Below are 18,320 nucleotides of genomic sequence, written 5' to 3' on the forward strand. Positions count from 1 at the left end.
GAGATATGTCTAGGAAAGCAGCCGAACAATATCTTTTGGCATTTAGGTCAGCGTTTATTTGGTTTACAAGTCTATGCACTTGTTCTATAGTCCCATGCTTATTGCGAAAGCCAAACTGATGTTCTGGAATAATTTTTCTTTTTTCTATTATATAGTTTAGTTTTTTTATGTATAACTTCTCGAAAACTTTCGAGATTATTGGTAATAAACTTATAGGTCGGTAGGAGGTCACATCTTCTGGTATTTTTCCTGGTTTAAGTATCATTAATATTTTAGCTACTTTCCAGATACTAGGGAAGTAATTAATTCGTAGCATAGCATTAAATATATATGTTAATAGTTTTATAGCCTTTTCTGATAGTTCTTTTAAAATTTTGCCAGTAATTAAGTCATAACCAGGAGCTTTTTTAATATTAATCTCTCTCATTATTGCATGTTTAACTTTTTTGACCGTTAATTTCTCGTGCGGTAAATCCATTTGAAATGGCGAATCTAGAAAGCTAGTAATTTTATTTTCGTCATCTTTATGTAGCTGAGACTGGAAAGGTTTAAAAACATTTTTTAAGTGTTTTGAGAAAATGTCTGCCTTCTCTTTATTGCTTCTCGCCCAATTATTTTCGCTTGTTTTAATAGGTGGGTTATGCTGCTGGGATCTCCTGAGCTTTTTTGTTGCTTTCCACAACGAATAGTCTGTAGCCTCAGTTGATGTCAAGTTTTCTAGGTATTCTTGAATGCCTTGGTTCTGTTCGATTTGGATTAGATCTCTCAGCTCTTTTATGGCCCTATTAAATTTTCTTTTATTCTCTTCAGTCCTTTGCTGTTGCCAATTTCGTCGTAACTTTCTTTTTTCTGCTATCTTTTTCTGTATTGTACATGATATATGTGTATTTTTTCTTGGAAATGTTTCAATGTTGGGAGTCGCGGAATATGCTGCCTCCTGTATATTTTTTGTAAGATTTATTGCTGCTATTTCTATATCCATTTCAGTTTGTAACGGTAAGTTTAGAGAGATATTTTGGTCTAAGTTTTCTCTAAATGAGGGCCAGTTAGTTCTATTATTGCACAGAGAAGGGGGTTTATCTTTGATGGTAATTTTTGAAGAAATTGTTACTATTATTGGTGAATGATCAGAAGACAGGTCGAAACATGATTCTGCTTGACACTTTTTTGGATCAATATTTTTTGTAATACAGAAATCTATTGTATCTGGTTTTTTATTTCTGTCTGAAGGCCAATATGTTGGTTCACCAGTAGAGATATGTTGTAAGTTATCTATCCTTATGGCTTTGAGCAGTTCTCTACCTTTTGAGGTTATTATTCTTGAACCCCACATTAAATGTTTTGCATTATAATCTCCTCCTGCTATAAATCTATTACCTAGCGTACGGAAGAATTCTTGAAATTGTTCTGCCTTGTTATGTTTGGGTGGGCAATAAATCGCAGAAATTGTTAATGGTCCATGGGCTTCCTCTATGGTTATACTGGTGGCTTGCAGGTAGTCTTTGCGGAATTTTTCTTTTTCGAAATGCTTTATATCATCTCGAATTATTATGGCTGTACCTCCATGTGCTTTATCATCAGGGTGATTTGTATGATAAAGCTTATATTTAGGAACTTTCAAATAATTTTTGTCCGTAAAGTGTGTTTCGGAAACCATCATAACGTCAATATTTTGTTCAATTACGAACATTTTTAGTTCCCTGGCATGTTGTTGGAGCCCATTGGCATTCCAGACGGCGATTTTGTAGCTATTGGTTTCAGGCATTAGGCAAGTTTGCTTACGACGGTTGTGAGTAGACCAAGCATCGTACTCATTTGATCCATTAGTTAGGCCATCATATTTTCTAATCTTGAGATGTTGCTAGTTTCAGTAGGTTGAGATATTGTCTCTCGTTTTTGTGCTGAACCATTTTCAACTATTTGGGCATAAGTTATGTCTGGTTGACTTGTTCTGGTGGGTAGTGGTAAATTGGTAGTAGTGGATTGTTTTTGTTGATGCCTTTTTTCCCTTAAGGCAGGATAGAGTTTCTGCTGTAGTTGCTTGTGAACTGCGCAACCCTTGTAGTTCGCTGGATGATTTCCGTTACAGTTGACACATTTCACTTTTTCATCGCGAACTTTACGAGTACAATCTCCTGTCTTATGTTCTCCTGCACATTTTACGCATCTATATGATTTGCGACAGTAAGTCTTTGTGTGCCCGTGCGCTTGACACCTTGTGCATTGTGGTATAATTCTTTTTATATGTGGTGGTTCGCATTTAATAATATTATTTTCCAATTTGGTGATTTCATACACCGCCTTATTGTTTCCATTAGGTTTTATGTCTATATAAAACATAGGCGGAGGTTTTTTTGTCGTGTGATGTCGTATATTGTGAATATTTACGACCTCGTGGCCTTTTTCAGCTAGTGCTACCTTGATGGTGTTAAAGTCCGTCCCGTGATGTAATCCTTTTAGTACGAATTTAAATGTTCTCTCGGATTTTGGCCTGAATGTATGGTATTGGGTGTTTCTTTCATCTAATTCTTTTATAAGAACTTTAAAGTGATCCGCTTCGAACAATTGGATTTTAATTGTTTCATAGCTCACTGTTTTAATTTTATAGTTCGTAGTAATGGTTTTTAATAAATCATGGATGTTTTTTATTATTCCTACCTTATAGACTGTTATTGGTGGTGGTTTTGGAACAACTTTTTCAGGGCTTGGTTGTATGTTCTCTTCAATTTCTTCCGACAGGTTGCTAAAACTGTTTTTTGTCTCTATCGGTTTCTGCAACCAATAGTCACTGATTCTTGTTTGTTTCCTCGCGATTTCTTCTTCTGGACTTCTCAATCGTTTTTTGTTAACGACTGTAGTCCATTCTGATGGTGGAGTTTGCGTTATTGCTGTTTGTTCTAATCTTATATCAAAGTGTGCAGGTGATTTGGTTGAATCGCTATTGTTTGCCATTTTTTAATTTTTAATATTTTATTTAATTTACTTCCAGAGGATAAAAAAAATAAAATAAATACATTGTTTATTTCACGCACTTCATTTTTCACTTACGTTATTTTAGCACTAGTTTTTTTACTATAAATACTATAAATAAATTTCAAAAGGACTGTTGTAAAATAAGATGAAATTATTTTAAACACTAATAAAAATGAGATGCAGTCCTTTTGTCTGGTCACGTAAACACGTATTCACTACACTTTAGGTCCACTGAGAGACGGATAGCCGCATCTGTTATGCGTTTTTAACACTCAATTAAATAACCGTAATAAAATACTGGGTTTTTTTAAAGAAAGGTATCTTTTTATAGCTTGGACCGTATTGAAAATACGTCTTCACCCTACGAAGGTTGGAACTGAACTAAAGTCATTTAAAAATAATTTTGAAAACCACCATTCACCTTTCATGAACATATTTAATTTTAAGAAGAAAAAGAGAAAAAACAACATCTAAAGTAACAGATATAATTTTTTAATCAATATGTAAAAACACAAGCATCAATTCGTCTCTAAAATTACTCAATAATAAAATTGTAATAAATAATAATGTAATAGTGCGGAATCTTGCGTGATACTAAATAATTCCTTCATTGTTTCCTCATCGATTCTTTATTTGATATGCAAAAATCAGCATGCAATCCTCTTTCTCAATTCATTCAATAAAAACTCGTATATGCCATCATTAAAGAAGAAAATCATTTCATTAAGATCTCCTGTGAAAAATAATATTTAAATTAATTAGTTTTATTCTAAAGCATATTCCAAGGTCTATATATGACCAATAATCAGATCAGATGTTGTTAAAGGTTTTAGTCTACGCACTTCATTATCATGTTGCATATTTAGCTGGTTAGCATGTATGTTGGGATGCACTGACACTCTTACGAAGTTCAAAATATCGTGCATACGGATCTGCAGAAACCAAAGACCTAATATTATATGTATAGAAAGTTAACCTATTTTTTACCGATATATTCATTTTTGATACTATTATATTATCTATGCTATTCTAGCTGCCAGTATTTTTACTGCCTATACTGAGTAAGTAGTGCCAATTACTGAGTAAGTAGTTGTTATATCATTTATTTTAATCTCTGCTATTATTTATTTAAGATGATTAATTTTTTATAATTGTTTTATTAAATATAATCTTTATTTTTCGCCCTGATTAACCCTACAATGAATATGTCATGTTTCTAATTAGATGTACACAGCAGCAAGAGAAAGAAACTGACATATGCGAAAATTTTACCCTGAGCTTGTTGTACAACTAAAGTCGATGACAAAAAGGATCATCTGGCCTCTATGCTGAATTCTGAATCTCGCCTGCATCTATAATGTAGATGTTAAACAATCTAATCTATACATTCAGAATTTAGAAGGTTGAAAATTGGAAGTCACAGCACGACATAGAAAAATGTATTCGTGTCTATGTATATATTTTTGTTAAGAGTATTATAAGAATTAATCTTGAGGCAAATAGCCAAGATGAATCTCGGAATAATATCCTACAATTGAACTTTAACAATAGATACTGCAGAAGTGCAGAATGATATAACATACCATTAATTCTGTAAAGATAGCTATTTGGGACTGTATTATACTTGATACTGCTGTATAATAATTTGTTGGTAGGGAAGAGAAGAGAAGATCTGCCAAAATATCAAAGAAGAGAAAAGCAGACCTACTTTCCTAATAAATAAAAAAATAAAAGAAAATTCATAAAGGTATACATTTACCAAAACAAAACACAAAATTTTAACATATTTTAGTTTTTAGGTACTCAATTAATTTCGTTAGGTATGGTGGTGTTTTTTTATTGGGTAAGTCCTTTTTCCATGAAATATATTAACCTTGTCTTTATTTGGAAAAATATTCTATTACTACTTTTGTTATATAGTAATTAATTAGTAATTAGTGTGGGAAGTATAAAGGAATATATCTACAAGGAAGTTGTTTTAAAACATTCAATATTATGCTGGAATTTTCTTTTTACCTCCTATAAAATGTTTCATAAACTGATATGTCGGCTTCTTAGAATTTTTTTCATCTTTAGTACACTGTTATTTCTATTTAATATAATACTAGCGAGGAATTGGTATTACTATAATATAACTAATGACAAGCTAAATTAACTGTAGGCGATGTTATATTATTGTTTTGAAAGAATGTCCTATATTTTAAATGGTATCAAGAAAATTTGGTTTTCCCCTCTTAGTTTAAACTCAATAATGAGATAATAATTTTGAATCTTTTAAAGTGTGAAAAAATTTGATCAAAAGTAAGTTAATAGATGAAATTACTTTTAGGCCTTTGAATAATAACCTTAAATCTATTCAAAATAGTGTAATTTGTAAAATAAAGTTTCGTAAAGTTGAGTTATGAAGAGATTATATATATTGTTTGTCTTAAAAATTAATGAAATTTCAAATACATTTTTGTAACATTTTAGATAGTTTGTTGCATTTTACATTGTTGCATTTATTAGTTTGAAGTTAGGATACTATTACTTAATTATAATGCTATACTGTTTAATAAAATATTTAGTGTATTTAACGTTTATTGACAATTAGGTCAAGGTAAATAATAACATTTCAAAAGGTGTTCTAAAATAACGTATTATATTATAGTAAAAATTCTATTCAATATAATAGTGAACTTACGTCATTATGATGTCGAATGTGTTGCCTATCACAATTTATAAATTCGTTTTAAAATCAGACAATATTTTCCTATCAATTTTATTCCAATTAAAAAGAGATACAATGTTGTTTGAGAAATTCAAACATGTAACCGAATCAGCCTTCAAAATTCGCCTGGCTGCCAAACCAACATTAACAACAATTTAAACATTAGTGATAATAATTATAGATTATAGACCGGCAAACGTTGTTTTGGGGTTTGCTGATTGAAAATGCCGAAGCCATTAGAAAACCATTAGAGAACCAACACATTACCTCTCTAATCAGTTATTTCGAATAGGAAGGAGCTAATATATGCATTAGATGTATCATAATAATAAAATAAAATATATAGGATAACATTTTTTTCAATTATTTTATTTAGATTAGACTTTTTTATATGTCAAAGTAAAAATCAACTAAAATTCAAAGTTGATGCGGCAACATAGCGAAGCTTTGACGTCATACATATAGATGGCGTGAGTTCACCGTTTTATTGAACTGACTATAGTTAAAGATTTATATAGGTTCTAGATATCAGCTTTACTGGATGGGAAAGGTTCTGCTGAATATTCTTTATATATGTTATCCCAAAAGTTGTAATTTAATTCACCGAAAGTCTCATTAATAACTGTCAAGTTCGTGTCTATTTTCACATAAAGAGAATTATCCTTTAAAATGGGCCAAATAATATTATCCAGGCCTTCTTGAGGAATAGGTGTAGGAGTTCTGTAACATTATTGAACATCGATATTGCGAATCAAATTAATATCGTGGACTGTACCCAAATTTAATAAAATTGGTCCATATCATTAGCATTTTCTTGGATATAGTTAAATCCTCTTTTGACGCATCTTTCGAAAAGTAGCCCCAAAATAAGTAAAACAGCTCTTCAGTATGATAAGTTCCTAAAAAAAATTGTTGTAATTAAGTGATGATGTCCATGAGGTTTCATGACTTCAGTTTCATATATATATATATATATATATACATACACCTCAAAGGCATTTATGGCAAAATCAGTTTCTTTGGATGGAAGATACAGCGAAAAGCTCCGAAAAAGGCATGGACCAATATCATGCAGATAAGATCTGATAAATGGGTGGCAGGTATCCGTCGGAAGTCAGACTCATTTAGTGATTCAGTCAGATTTAGTGATTTAGTGAAGTCCTGCGAGGCGAAAAACACTAAGTGGACACTTATCTTGATGGCCGTTTATAGGTTGATGGTAATGATGACTGAACTGAAGACTGATAAATTGAAAAAAATATACAAAAGGAAAAATGGCTAAGAAAACAAAAACATTAATTTAAATCTTCTTTAAATCATCTGAGATGGTGATCTTGAAGAAAGTGCAGACATTCTTGAATGTTAAAATCAAAAGAGCATCAAGGAAAGGAAAAAAGAAAGAAAACAAACGAAGCCAAAGGAACGAAATAGTGGATATAAAGCTAATAAACGGATGCATTAATTAAAATAAGTAACATAAGAAGAAAGACTATTTAAGGCCTACATTTTGAGGCCTACATACCAATTCTGCTTGAAAGATATACTCCTGTATACTATATATTCAAAATTGCTGTGAACATATGTCATCAAGATGTTTAATGTATTGCCTACCGTAATTTTTAAATTCGTTTTAGAGCCAGATAATATTTTCCTTCTCATTTTATTCCAGTTAAAAAAAGATACAATGTTGTCTGATACGTTGGAGCACGTAAACGAACCGGCATGTCAGAGTTATCTGGTTGTCCAAAATTCTTCAAAACAATAGTGTAAAGAGCTTATAAACCGTCAAATGTTGTCTTATTGTTTTTCTTGTTATTATAAAATTCAAATCGCTGCTTATTATTACTGTGATTAAAAATGGCGACGCCAGACAGAACAGATTATCTTTCTAATCAGTTATTTCGAACAGGAACGAGATAATGGAGCCGCCCTCTTGCCAAAGAATTCGTTAGAGAGGTAAGCATTTGTACTGTTCAATATTAATTTGCTGCAGTTTTTATTCAAGTCCTCATACGAAGCGGGTTACGAATTAATATCATCTCGATGTTAGCAAATCCACCATCAGAAATCAAATGTATCAAATGTATAAAACCGGTGAGTAGTTATATCAATATAATCATAATTATATAGTCATTACTATTGGTTCAGAGAAAGGTGGTTCGAAAAGTATCGAAGAGATCTAATGGAAATTCATTGCTTTTAAAAGAATAAAATTTTTAAAAGCATATCATAAAATCAAAAAAACCTATTATTTCAATTTGGTATATAAATGAGACATGGATATTTTAGAATGGGCCCAGTGATAATAACGGTCATTCAGCAAGATGATAATAAAAATAGTGTTAAGACAATTGAAGTTGATGGAAAAGGGTTAACGTTGGAATAATAATTGATTAGGTTATATTAGTCATAACATTTATTAATAATTCATTGAATATAGCAAATAAGGCTAATAGTACCTTCGGTTTGAATGACCTTGATCAGACACATTGAAGAAGAAATTGAGAAATGATGGAACAATCAACAAAGTGAACAAATGTTCGAGAAATGAAACTTTCTGAATATGGGATTATGATTGAATGCTGATCATTTACAAGACAAGGCGATGAGAGTGGAAACAACTAGAGGTATGTCCATTAGATATGCGTGTAATTGGTCATAATATATATGAGTATTTGGTTAAAATGTGCGAGGAGAAAAAAAAACCTGTTTTGCAGATGTAGCAAATGCATTAGGGATAATTCAATGATGAATTTTATCAAGACTGGTGTACACAAGTAATGCAAAGCAGAAAAAATGAATAATACAGTGATATCAAAATGACTTGACAGGGAAACACACCAGCGAAGGAAACAAGAACTAAACATAAAAAGGTGAATATGGTCTTTAATGAAAGTAAAATACATTACTTGGATATACAATTGTTAATTAGGTCGATAGGCCTCCAAGGAGATATCACTACATAAAAAACGCGCCTAGAACTCTACCTCATAGGTGGTGTGGAAAAGAGTTCAATGTAAATATAATAAAACAATTCTAACCTATAAATTATTGTGGTTGTTTAATTAACTGCAGTTTAAATTATTCAATAATATATGTGATAAAATAAACTATATATATTTCATAACACTTTTGTTTCTTTATTTTATTTAAATTAGGATTTTGTTATATGCCAATACCAAACTGAACTAAAACTCAGAGTTGATACGGCAAGATTGCGATGTATTGGCGTCTTAAATTAACATGACGTATGTTCACACCAACTTTGGATAGACTCTATGTTTATATAAAACTCTTCCTATTGGGAACCTAATTGATCTCTCAAACGCCGGCTATGGATGTATTATGACGTAATTTATTTTCAAGTGCAATAAATTGCATAACCACTGTACGAATTTTCATATTTATACATTCAAAGAGTCTAGTTAAGGCACCATCGGAAACTTTCTCAACGGTCTAACTCAACACGTACCTTTTGCTACTTTTTCCGTTATATTCGTTATAGATTCCAAACCAGTAAGTCCCATGTTGCCTTCATATGAAAAGAGGTAAAAATACACAGGATTTTTCCTAGATATGTATGTTAATCCCTTCTGTATTGGCCAGTAATATTCATCGTCATTCAGATACTAGTATAAAATTGTTAATTATTATTATTAAGGAACAGTTCAGACAATTTACTGATGTAATAATAAATTATTTGAGGTAAATATTTCATCCAGGAGTAATTGTTGAAGTAAGCAACGACAAAAGTACAATAACTTGAGTTTTTGTTACACGTAAGTTGGCTTTAATTTATAAAGTATTAGGGTTGTTTAACTTTAAAAGTTGTGGTTTTTATATCAATGAAAAAATGGGCTCGATTATTGGGTACCTACCTAAGCAAAATCATTTTTTGGACACGGTATTATCATAATGCAAGAAAAATGGGAAAAACTTGTAAAAAATTATGGAAAATATTTTGATTAACATATAATTTTCTTAATAAATGGCTTTTTTATGTGAAAAATTATCGGAATACATACAAGCACCTAACATATATAACTAAAAATAGTGTCATCGCTTATTCTGTCAAATTTTAATAAATTAGATTTACAATTATTTATTTTTTTGATTTTAAATTATTTTATAAATTGGAAAATTAGTGCTTAATATGAGAAAACAATTACCTGCATAACTACCGTAAAGTTATCTTCAGAAAAATGATTGCTACCAGTGAAGAAATGCTGTATTCTCTTTCCAATAGCATATTTATCTGCGAGAGAGTTTATATTTCTTACCATTATTCCCGGGGATATGTTCAGTAATGTGATTAAAAATTGTTTAATCAGATTAGGCACTGCAATATAAATTTTATAATAATAATCCAGCCATATTATTGTCAAATTCTTACATATCTCGATGTAACCTATTTCAAAGTTTGTGATTCCAGCTAAAACAGGTACATGAAAATAATTACCGGCTCTTAATAGGTCATAGGTATAATTGGTCAGTATGGCATCTTCGTGAGGCTGCTCAACAACTGGAGTAAAAGGCAAACCTTTTACGGGCATACGAGCTAGTTGCTGTAAAAAGAGTTAATTTAATTGTTATATTGACGTGATCATAAGGAGTAATTTTTGTAGGAATCAAAAGTTAAATTGTGGAAATAGATTTTAGTGAGAAACAGTAAGTGATCACTCCTGCACCGAAAGTAATAAAGGCGATAACAATGGTGTTAACCTCCAGGAAAAATAATATATCACTACATAGTATAAAACAAAGTCGCCTTTTCTGTCCCTATATCCCTATGTGCGCTTAAATCTTTAAAACTACTCAACGGATTTTGATGCGGTTTTTTTTAATAGATAGAGTGATTCAAGAGGAAGGTTTATATGTATAATACATGCATAATATACTAAGGCAACATTGCTAATTTTAGAGGTTTCTAACGTGATGTCGTAAATTAACCTATTTTTTTAGGCTTATTTAGCAATTAGCAAAAACACTCCTAACCCTACGAGTTAGATCAAATTAATGTACTACAGTATTGTACACCATATAAAGGTCTACAAAAAAGTCCCCGATGGTATATGTTTATCTTTTAGGGATAACCCACATTAACCATTTTTATTGTTAACTTTTTACGTGAGAAAATGGCTTATTTACGAAGCTATTTTAAGCAATACGGCATTAATCCTTATCCAATTAAGTACCTTAAATACAGTGTGCAATTAATATAGATCAATATGGTTCCTTACAGCATGTAAATTAAACAAATATTTTCGGAGATATTACAAATTTAAAATTTGCGTTTAAAAATGTGTAATGTAATAAAAATTGTATGAATTTAGATATTCCAAAGATAGCAGGAAATCTTCATAGTAAGTATAGGGGAAGAGGAATTGTTTTACTCCAAATTTAATGCGTGCAGGCCAAGGGCAGTAATGAATGAACCAAAAATATTGGATCGATTTTAATCATGTTTTCATTGAGTGACATAGGCATATATATTTTATGCCCGTGCAAAGTCGGAGCGGGCCGCTATGTTTTTATATACAACGTTCATATTTTTTCTGTAGTGTATTTAATTTAGTATCAGCATTGCACTAGTTAGTCGCTAGTTAAACTATAAGATCATTCATATCGAAAACTGGAAAACAATTGTCATCAAAAATAGTGTAGTGGTGCGATAGGTGTCAACATATTCCAGTATCAAATTAATTAAACTTTGGTTTATTCTTTATCAACGGGCCATTAACAATGAGTGATATCTATTGTTCACCTAAACACAGCAACAAGGTAGAACAATACCACGGTTTCTTTAATACGTTGGGTAATAGATTCATTGCGGAGGAGACTGAAATGCAAAACATGTAATGTGGGGTTCTAGATTAATAACACCAAAAGGTAGAGGTTTGGTCAGAACAGTGAAGGAACATAATTTACAGCATATATCTACTGGTGAGCCAACATATTTATCATCAGATAGAAATAAAATTCCCGATACCATAGACTTTTGTGTTACAAAAATTATTGAGACCAAAACGTGCAAAGCTGAATCATGCTTTGATCTATCATCTGATCAGTCATCATTTATTATAACGGTTAGCACAAATATTATCAACAAAACAAAACCACCTTCTTTGCATAATACTAAAACTAACTGGCCATTATTTAGAGAGAAATTAGACAGTTTAATATTCCTAAATTTACCTCTCAAACAGAAAGGTATACAGGAACAGCAGCAAATAATACAACAATATAACAAAAACTATACAAGAGGCCGCATGGTAAGCGCTATATCAAAAGTTCAATTATATTTCATCTACAATTAAACAAAAAACTGCTGAAAAGAGAAAACTGCAAAAAACCAGGCAAGAAATGAAAACAGAAGAAAACAAGAGAAAGGTCAGCAAGGCAACAAAAGAGCTAAACAGCTTATAAATAAGGAACAAAATCAAGGAATTCAAAAATGTTTAGAAAACTTAACGCCAACTAATGCAACGGAATATTCTGTCTGGAAAGTAACAAAAAATATTAAAAAACCTCAACAACATAATTCACCCATTGAAATTGACAACAATTCCTGGGCTAGGAGTGATAAAGATATAGCGGAAGTACTAAACACTTAAAACAGTATTTAATCTGTATCCCTCTGAAATATCCGCAACAGAGGAAAATATCATAGTTGACTTTCTTAACACTACGTTTCAAATGGATCTGCCGCATGAGAAATGTACAGTTAAGGAACTAAAACAAACAGTTCTTAAAGAAATCAATGCTAAAAGCTCCTGGTTTTGACCTAATTACTGGGAGAATTTTAAAAGAGCTCTCAGAAAAGTGCATCAAGTTAATAACATTTATATCTAATGACTGTTACCTGTGATCTGTAAATTTTAAAAACTATACATTAAGGAAGAAATATTATTTTAGACCATCAATTTGGCTCCTTTCAAATCAATCAATCTTTCATTCTATTCCATCCCTATTGGCAGGAAGATAATATCTCTCATTACTCTATTGTTAAAAAAAACAGCACAGAAAAATAAGACAGTTAGCGTTGTCGAATAACACGGTAAAATATAGTATTGTGAATATAGCAGATGACGAAGAAAAATAGTTGTAAGCCATCTGAAATCATGTCATTAATTTTCCTTGCAAATCGATGCATATGATTTTGAGAATGCTATTTATTAAGAGTTTTTGTTTTGTAAGCCTTTGCCAACACGAACGACAGCCGAACAAATATTTAACTTAATTTATGATGTGAGATTGAGTAGTGGTGGTGTACGAGCAATGTCACGTATTCGTTCTGGGCTTAGTATGGAAAGTAAGACCCTTGGTAAGACGCCAATAAAAAGAGTGCAAAAAAAAAACAAAAGTTGATGGAAAAGGATTAGATTAGGTTTTGTAAATCATAATATGTTTTGATTTATTGCAGATAATTTTTTCTTTATGATAGAAATAACAATATCCCAACAAGTGGTCGGCAAAAGCTGTAATTAAGTTTTGGCTCGCAAAAAAATAAATTAAATTTTGAAAATACCATATTAAAGAATGAGATATTTCAAATTATCACTTGGTAAATATAAATGTGTTTTATGTAATTTACTTTTTTTAAATAAGCCTGAAAAAAATAAACAGCAGATCAGATGGTTGACTAATATGGTCATAGATTGTAATGTTTTCTTCCCTATCACTACATGTTCTATCAAATAGAATTGTTGTAGGATATGACAAATAATTACTACAGTAAATGTGCAAGCCAAGAAAGATATACAAGCAAGAACTGTTTGGATATTTATAAAACAATACAAGGTCGGCAATAACACCTTTCGGTTTGAACTTCATCGGACATATAGAAGAACATTGACAAATGGTGGAATTGTTAACTAGTGTTAGATTGGAAATTCACAGCCTGGTTATTGACTGGAATGCTCGTTCAGAATGTGACAGTGAGTGAATTAAACTTCCTGGATGTGGGATTACAATTCAATGCTGACAATACAAATAAAGGGTGACGAGAGTAGACGCAAATAAAGGTGAGTATATAATTAATATAGGATAACTGTAGAAAATCGTGTAGGGTGTTAAGGATTTATGTGCATAGATATGTGTGTAATTGTTTAGATTGTATAGAGCAATCAAATAATTAAATTGTAGTAGTTTTGCTGTTTTGCTGATATGGTAAATGCACTAGAGAGAATAGAGTGATTAAATCTAGTTTTACCAAGAAAAATGTACGCAGAAGAAACTAAGGAAGAAATACAGTGATATCAGAATGATTTGACAAGAAAACACAGCAACGAAGGGAAGAGCTATACATAAAAAGGTAAATATGTTATCTAATAAAAATAAAATATATTACTCGGATGTACAAGTATTAACTAGGTAGATTAATCTTCTAGGAGATACCATAAGTGGTATAGAAGTGTTCAATATGAATAGAAAAACACTAGCCTATAAACTATCGTGGCTGTTTAATTAACTGTAGTTTAAGACCTTCGATAATATATACATTAGATATACTGTATTGTTAAAATAAATTATATTTTATAACATTTTTGTTTCATTCTTTAATTTATATTAGAATTTTGTTATATATCGAAGCTAAAGTGAATTAAAATGCGTAAAATTTCAATGTTAAATGCGTCAATATTGCATCTTTTGACGTCATAAATTGAAATAGCGTGTGTTCACTGCTATATTGGATAGGCTTTAAGTCTTATATAATCTTAAGAAGAGATCCGCTCTTTCTACGTAGAATTGAAAACCTCATTTACTTTTTTGATCCAATAAATCTGCTGCTGTTTACATATAATACTTACTAAGATAAGAAATTGTTCTATGGACTTGGTTAGTCTTTTTTGATCAACTAGTCTTAGTTGTCTCATAAGTTCCTTACTACTATTTGTTTCAATTCCCATTAATATTCCTAAAGTGAATGCAATTTCTCTTGAATCTGTTTGATTGGACCATGGACATAAGATGGAACCACTTTGCATAATTGCACCTAAAATATATCTTGCTCAACTGTTTGTTCCTTATAAATAAGCATATTTTGTGCGAGTCAATTTAATTCTGATAATCGGAAACTTACTTTGAAATAATCCTCTCGCCTGTGGTACTAGCAAAAGTAAATTAACACTTGCGGCACCAGAACTTTGACCTCCCACAGTGATTCTTCCATCATCACCACCAAAAGACCTTATGTTGTCTTTAATCCACTTAATAGCCAAGATCTGATCCTTTATTCCCCAATTTCCGGCACATTCTAAGTCTTCGGTACTCAGGAATCCTGGAAACGTTTCCTGGAAGAGTGGTCTTGGATTTAATGACGATGATTGCTTACCAAAAACACCGAGTCTGTAATTAATCGTGACTAAAATGACATCATGTTCCATGAAATTTTCTGGTCCGTAGAGCAATCGGCTTGAACATCCAGCAAAATATCCACCACCGTGGATAAAAATATAAACCGGTAACAAGCTAGTGACCAGCTTAGGATGCTTTAATAAAATATGTTAAAAATTCGCTATTTTAGAATAAGTAAAAATAATAACCTCTGGCGTAAATATATTTAAGTATAAACAATCTTCAGATCCTTTGAAGATGAATTGGATATATTTTGCACTATCTTCTTGCGGTGCTACACAGCAAGAACCCTCATGCGTTGCATCCAGGACACCTTCCCAATTTGTTGAAGGTTTTGGGCTCTATTGAATTATTAAATTTTATATGTACGATAATGTTATCTTCTATTTACTCGCCATCTCAAGTCACCAATAGGAGGTTGGGCAAAAGGTATACCAGAAAAACTGTAAAACATGTGACCGGATTGAGTTTGTTCTCTGAGTCCTTGTACGATACCATTCTTCGTTTCAACTTGTAGATTTTCATCCTAAAATAATATGTATTTTATTGAGTTTGTAGTGTTAATATGCCACAAATTTACTAAATCAATAGCACTTATACTAAATAGCAGAGATACGAGAACGACACTCAAATAGTTGTGCATTATTTAAACAAGATGGTACATTTGTTTTACCAAGCAATCGATAAAATGATTAGCAATTGCGTAAAGTTGATCACAAACATGTGTCTAACATGAAGGTAGAATAACAATTAGCACACTCTAGTATGTAATTAGTTTAAAGTAATATATTTGTGTAATTAGGCATAATTAAAACTAAATATTATATGTATCATATACATATACGTATACATATATATATATATATATATATATATATATATATATATATATATATATATATATATATATATATATATATTAATATAATTAATTAATATAATATTTTATTATATTATAATATTATAATCAATATAAAAAATAATCCACGTTTTTAAAATTGTACTTGATATAGATTAGAATGAATGAATTATGTTGTGGATATAAAATTAGAAAATATAGACCTTATCGAATATGATCTGGAAATATTATCCAGTAATTTTTATCGCTCAAGTGTTAAATATTTTAGCAATAAATTTTTAATATTAAGAACGCATTATTTTAGAAAAATTCGTACAATATATATTAATCAAAATATTTTCTATCATTTTCTACAACTCTTTCCCATCTTTCTGGCAATATGGTGATGAGCGAGAGAACTACGTAGATTTGCCAGCGATCCCTTCATCGATAAATTTAACTTATTCCACATTTCCTAACCATCATGTATTATAATTCGATCAAATGCTCAGCAATATATTATGGTCATGAATATTTCATTTCGGTGTTGGTGTAGAGGGCTTTTCTGAACTGATTCATCGCAAAATTCATTGTAGTAGATAACATTTTCATCGCCATTTACAGTATGTGAGACGCCAATGAAACCACGATATTGAAATTGTTACCAGTCCATTCGTCTGATGATTATTTGGATAACCTTTTGTATCTTCCTATATAAACAGTTGATTAATTCAATAGAATTAATTGCTAAGCTGTCTAAAAATTATTTGTGAACTTGAATTGGGTTTTCGTCCAACAAGTCTTGCAACTCATTTTTATCGAACTTTTGACCATCAGGTTGTTCTTCACCGTAGACATCAGAATCACCACTATCAAATCGTTAAAATTAAGATTAATTATTGCAAATCAAGCTTCAAATCAAATAATCTGAGCATTTTAAACTCAGTACTGAAAGAGAAAGTTGGGGAAGTTACCGCCAGTTACTTCTAGCTTGGTTTTCTAAGAAAATACTTTCTTGATGGTGCCTGATGGTGTCAAGAATTGTAAGTAACTTAGAAGGATTTAGTGCAGCCCTTGTATATTTCAATGAGAGTCTCTCCTGTGTCGACTTTCTGCAGAATGTTCTCAATGAAGTTAAGCCACTTCTAGAGGAAGTTTGTGGCAATAACTTTCTTTAGTATTTCAACCAGAAACTACAAATGTTCTCTAACCTGTGAAATCACAGCACTACATACATTAAAGCAAAGAAATTTTGACAACAATGAAGAATATTTATTTTAATTAAGTTTATGTTTACATTATTAAAACAGCTGAATTTTAATAAAAATTACACATTTTCTCAGACCCAGTGTTCTATCAATATTATAGATATATAAAGTGTATACTATACACAATAAATAGACATTATGAGTCCTATTTGTGCACATACTTTGCAAATATTTTATTATACAGTTAATAGATATTGAATTTCTTTCAAATTATAATACATAAAAGATACATTTTATTTTAAATAGTAATGGACAGGCTTTTAATTATTGAACGTAAAAAAAACAGGAAACATTTTAGCACATATTTAAACATAGCTATTTATAATATTTAATTACACAATTAACCAGTGTAACATTAAAGTTCACTTTAATGAAAAACAGTTAATTTTCTAGGATGTAGAAAGATTTGATTTTTGAATTAAATATACCGCTATTTATACGACAAAGTTTTATTCCTAAAAAACTATTTGACAGTTGGCAGTTTAATTTTAGCTAATCTATAGTAGGGAACAATGCGCAATGAAGTATAGTACAGTTTTTGTGTCAGTGTTTCGTCGCGTATGGTCAGATATTGAGCTGGAGGTATCTTTTAAAATGAGCTTGGTTAAGAGGTGACTCTTTCGGAGCCTCTCCAGCGCAAAGTTGATGATATTGTTATGAACAATTTATTTTAGTGATCAGAATTCTCCCTTAAAATTATGCGACTTAACAGTATCTTTATCCAAATCGTGCAAAATTTAGACAAAAGGGTACATTAGGTGCTTGTATGTAAATGCGAAATATGGTTTTTAGATTTCTCTATATAAAACAAACGATTTCCGATTAATATTATTGAGTTATTCAACAGAGTATACAGATGCCAATCATGGGACGCCCAAAATATTATTTTCGACAATTGTTACTTTTGTTGCTTGTTTTGAAGATATCTGCAACCAAGTACCACCAAAACATTTTTAAAAGTTTATGGTGATTCTGACTCGGTATATTCCAGTGGCCGGTTTTGGTTTTAATGGTTTAAAGTGGCGATATTGAACTTTATGTCAAAGAACATTCTGAAGACGAAAAATGTATGAAGGCAGTGGATTGCAAGACTTATTGGACTATGTCCACCTTATACTGTTAAAGAACTTTCAGAGGGTTTAGCATTTTTTTTAATTAATTTATTAGGACCTCA

At 31.0% G+C, this 18,320-nt stretch overlaps 1 protein-coding gene across 1 annotated transcript; it reads right to left on the bottom strand.

Annotated features, from left to right (window-relative positions):
• Positions 1 to 5,521: 5,521 nt before the first annotated feature.
• LOC143200048 (juvenile hormone esterase) lies at positions 5,522 to 15,766 on the bottom strand. Its single transcript, XM_076410304.1, has 11 exons — positions 15,621 to 15,766; positions 15,432 to 15,566; positions 15,229 to 15,381; positions 15,018 to 15,174; positions 14,766 to 14,963; positions 14,494 to 14,678; positions 10,077 to 10,248; positions 9,853 to 10,022; positions 9,156 to 9,312; positions 6,459 to 6,582; positions 5,522 to 6,403 (listed from the first exon to the last, which is right to left on the bottom strand). Exons 1-11 carry the CDS (start codon positions 15,681 to 15,683, stop codon positions 6,205 to 6,207), a joined length of 1,713 nt encoding a protein of 570 aa, XP_076266419.1. The 5' UTR covers positions 15,684 to 15,766; the 3' UTR covers positions 5,522 to 6,204.
• Between the last annotated feature and the right edge of the window lie 2,554 nt (positions 15,767 to 18,320).

This window comes from Rhynchophorus ferrugineus, unplaced genomic scaffold, assembly GCF_030347505.1.
Source record: "Rhynchophorus ferrugineus isolate W39M unplaced genomic scaffold, kcgeb_rfMv2 rfM7, whole genome shotgun sequence".
Taxonomy (NCBI): Eukaryota; Metazoa; Arthropoda; class Insecta; order Coleoptera; family Curculionidae; genus Rhynchophorus; species Rhynchophorus ferrugineus.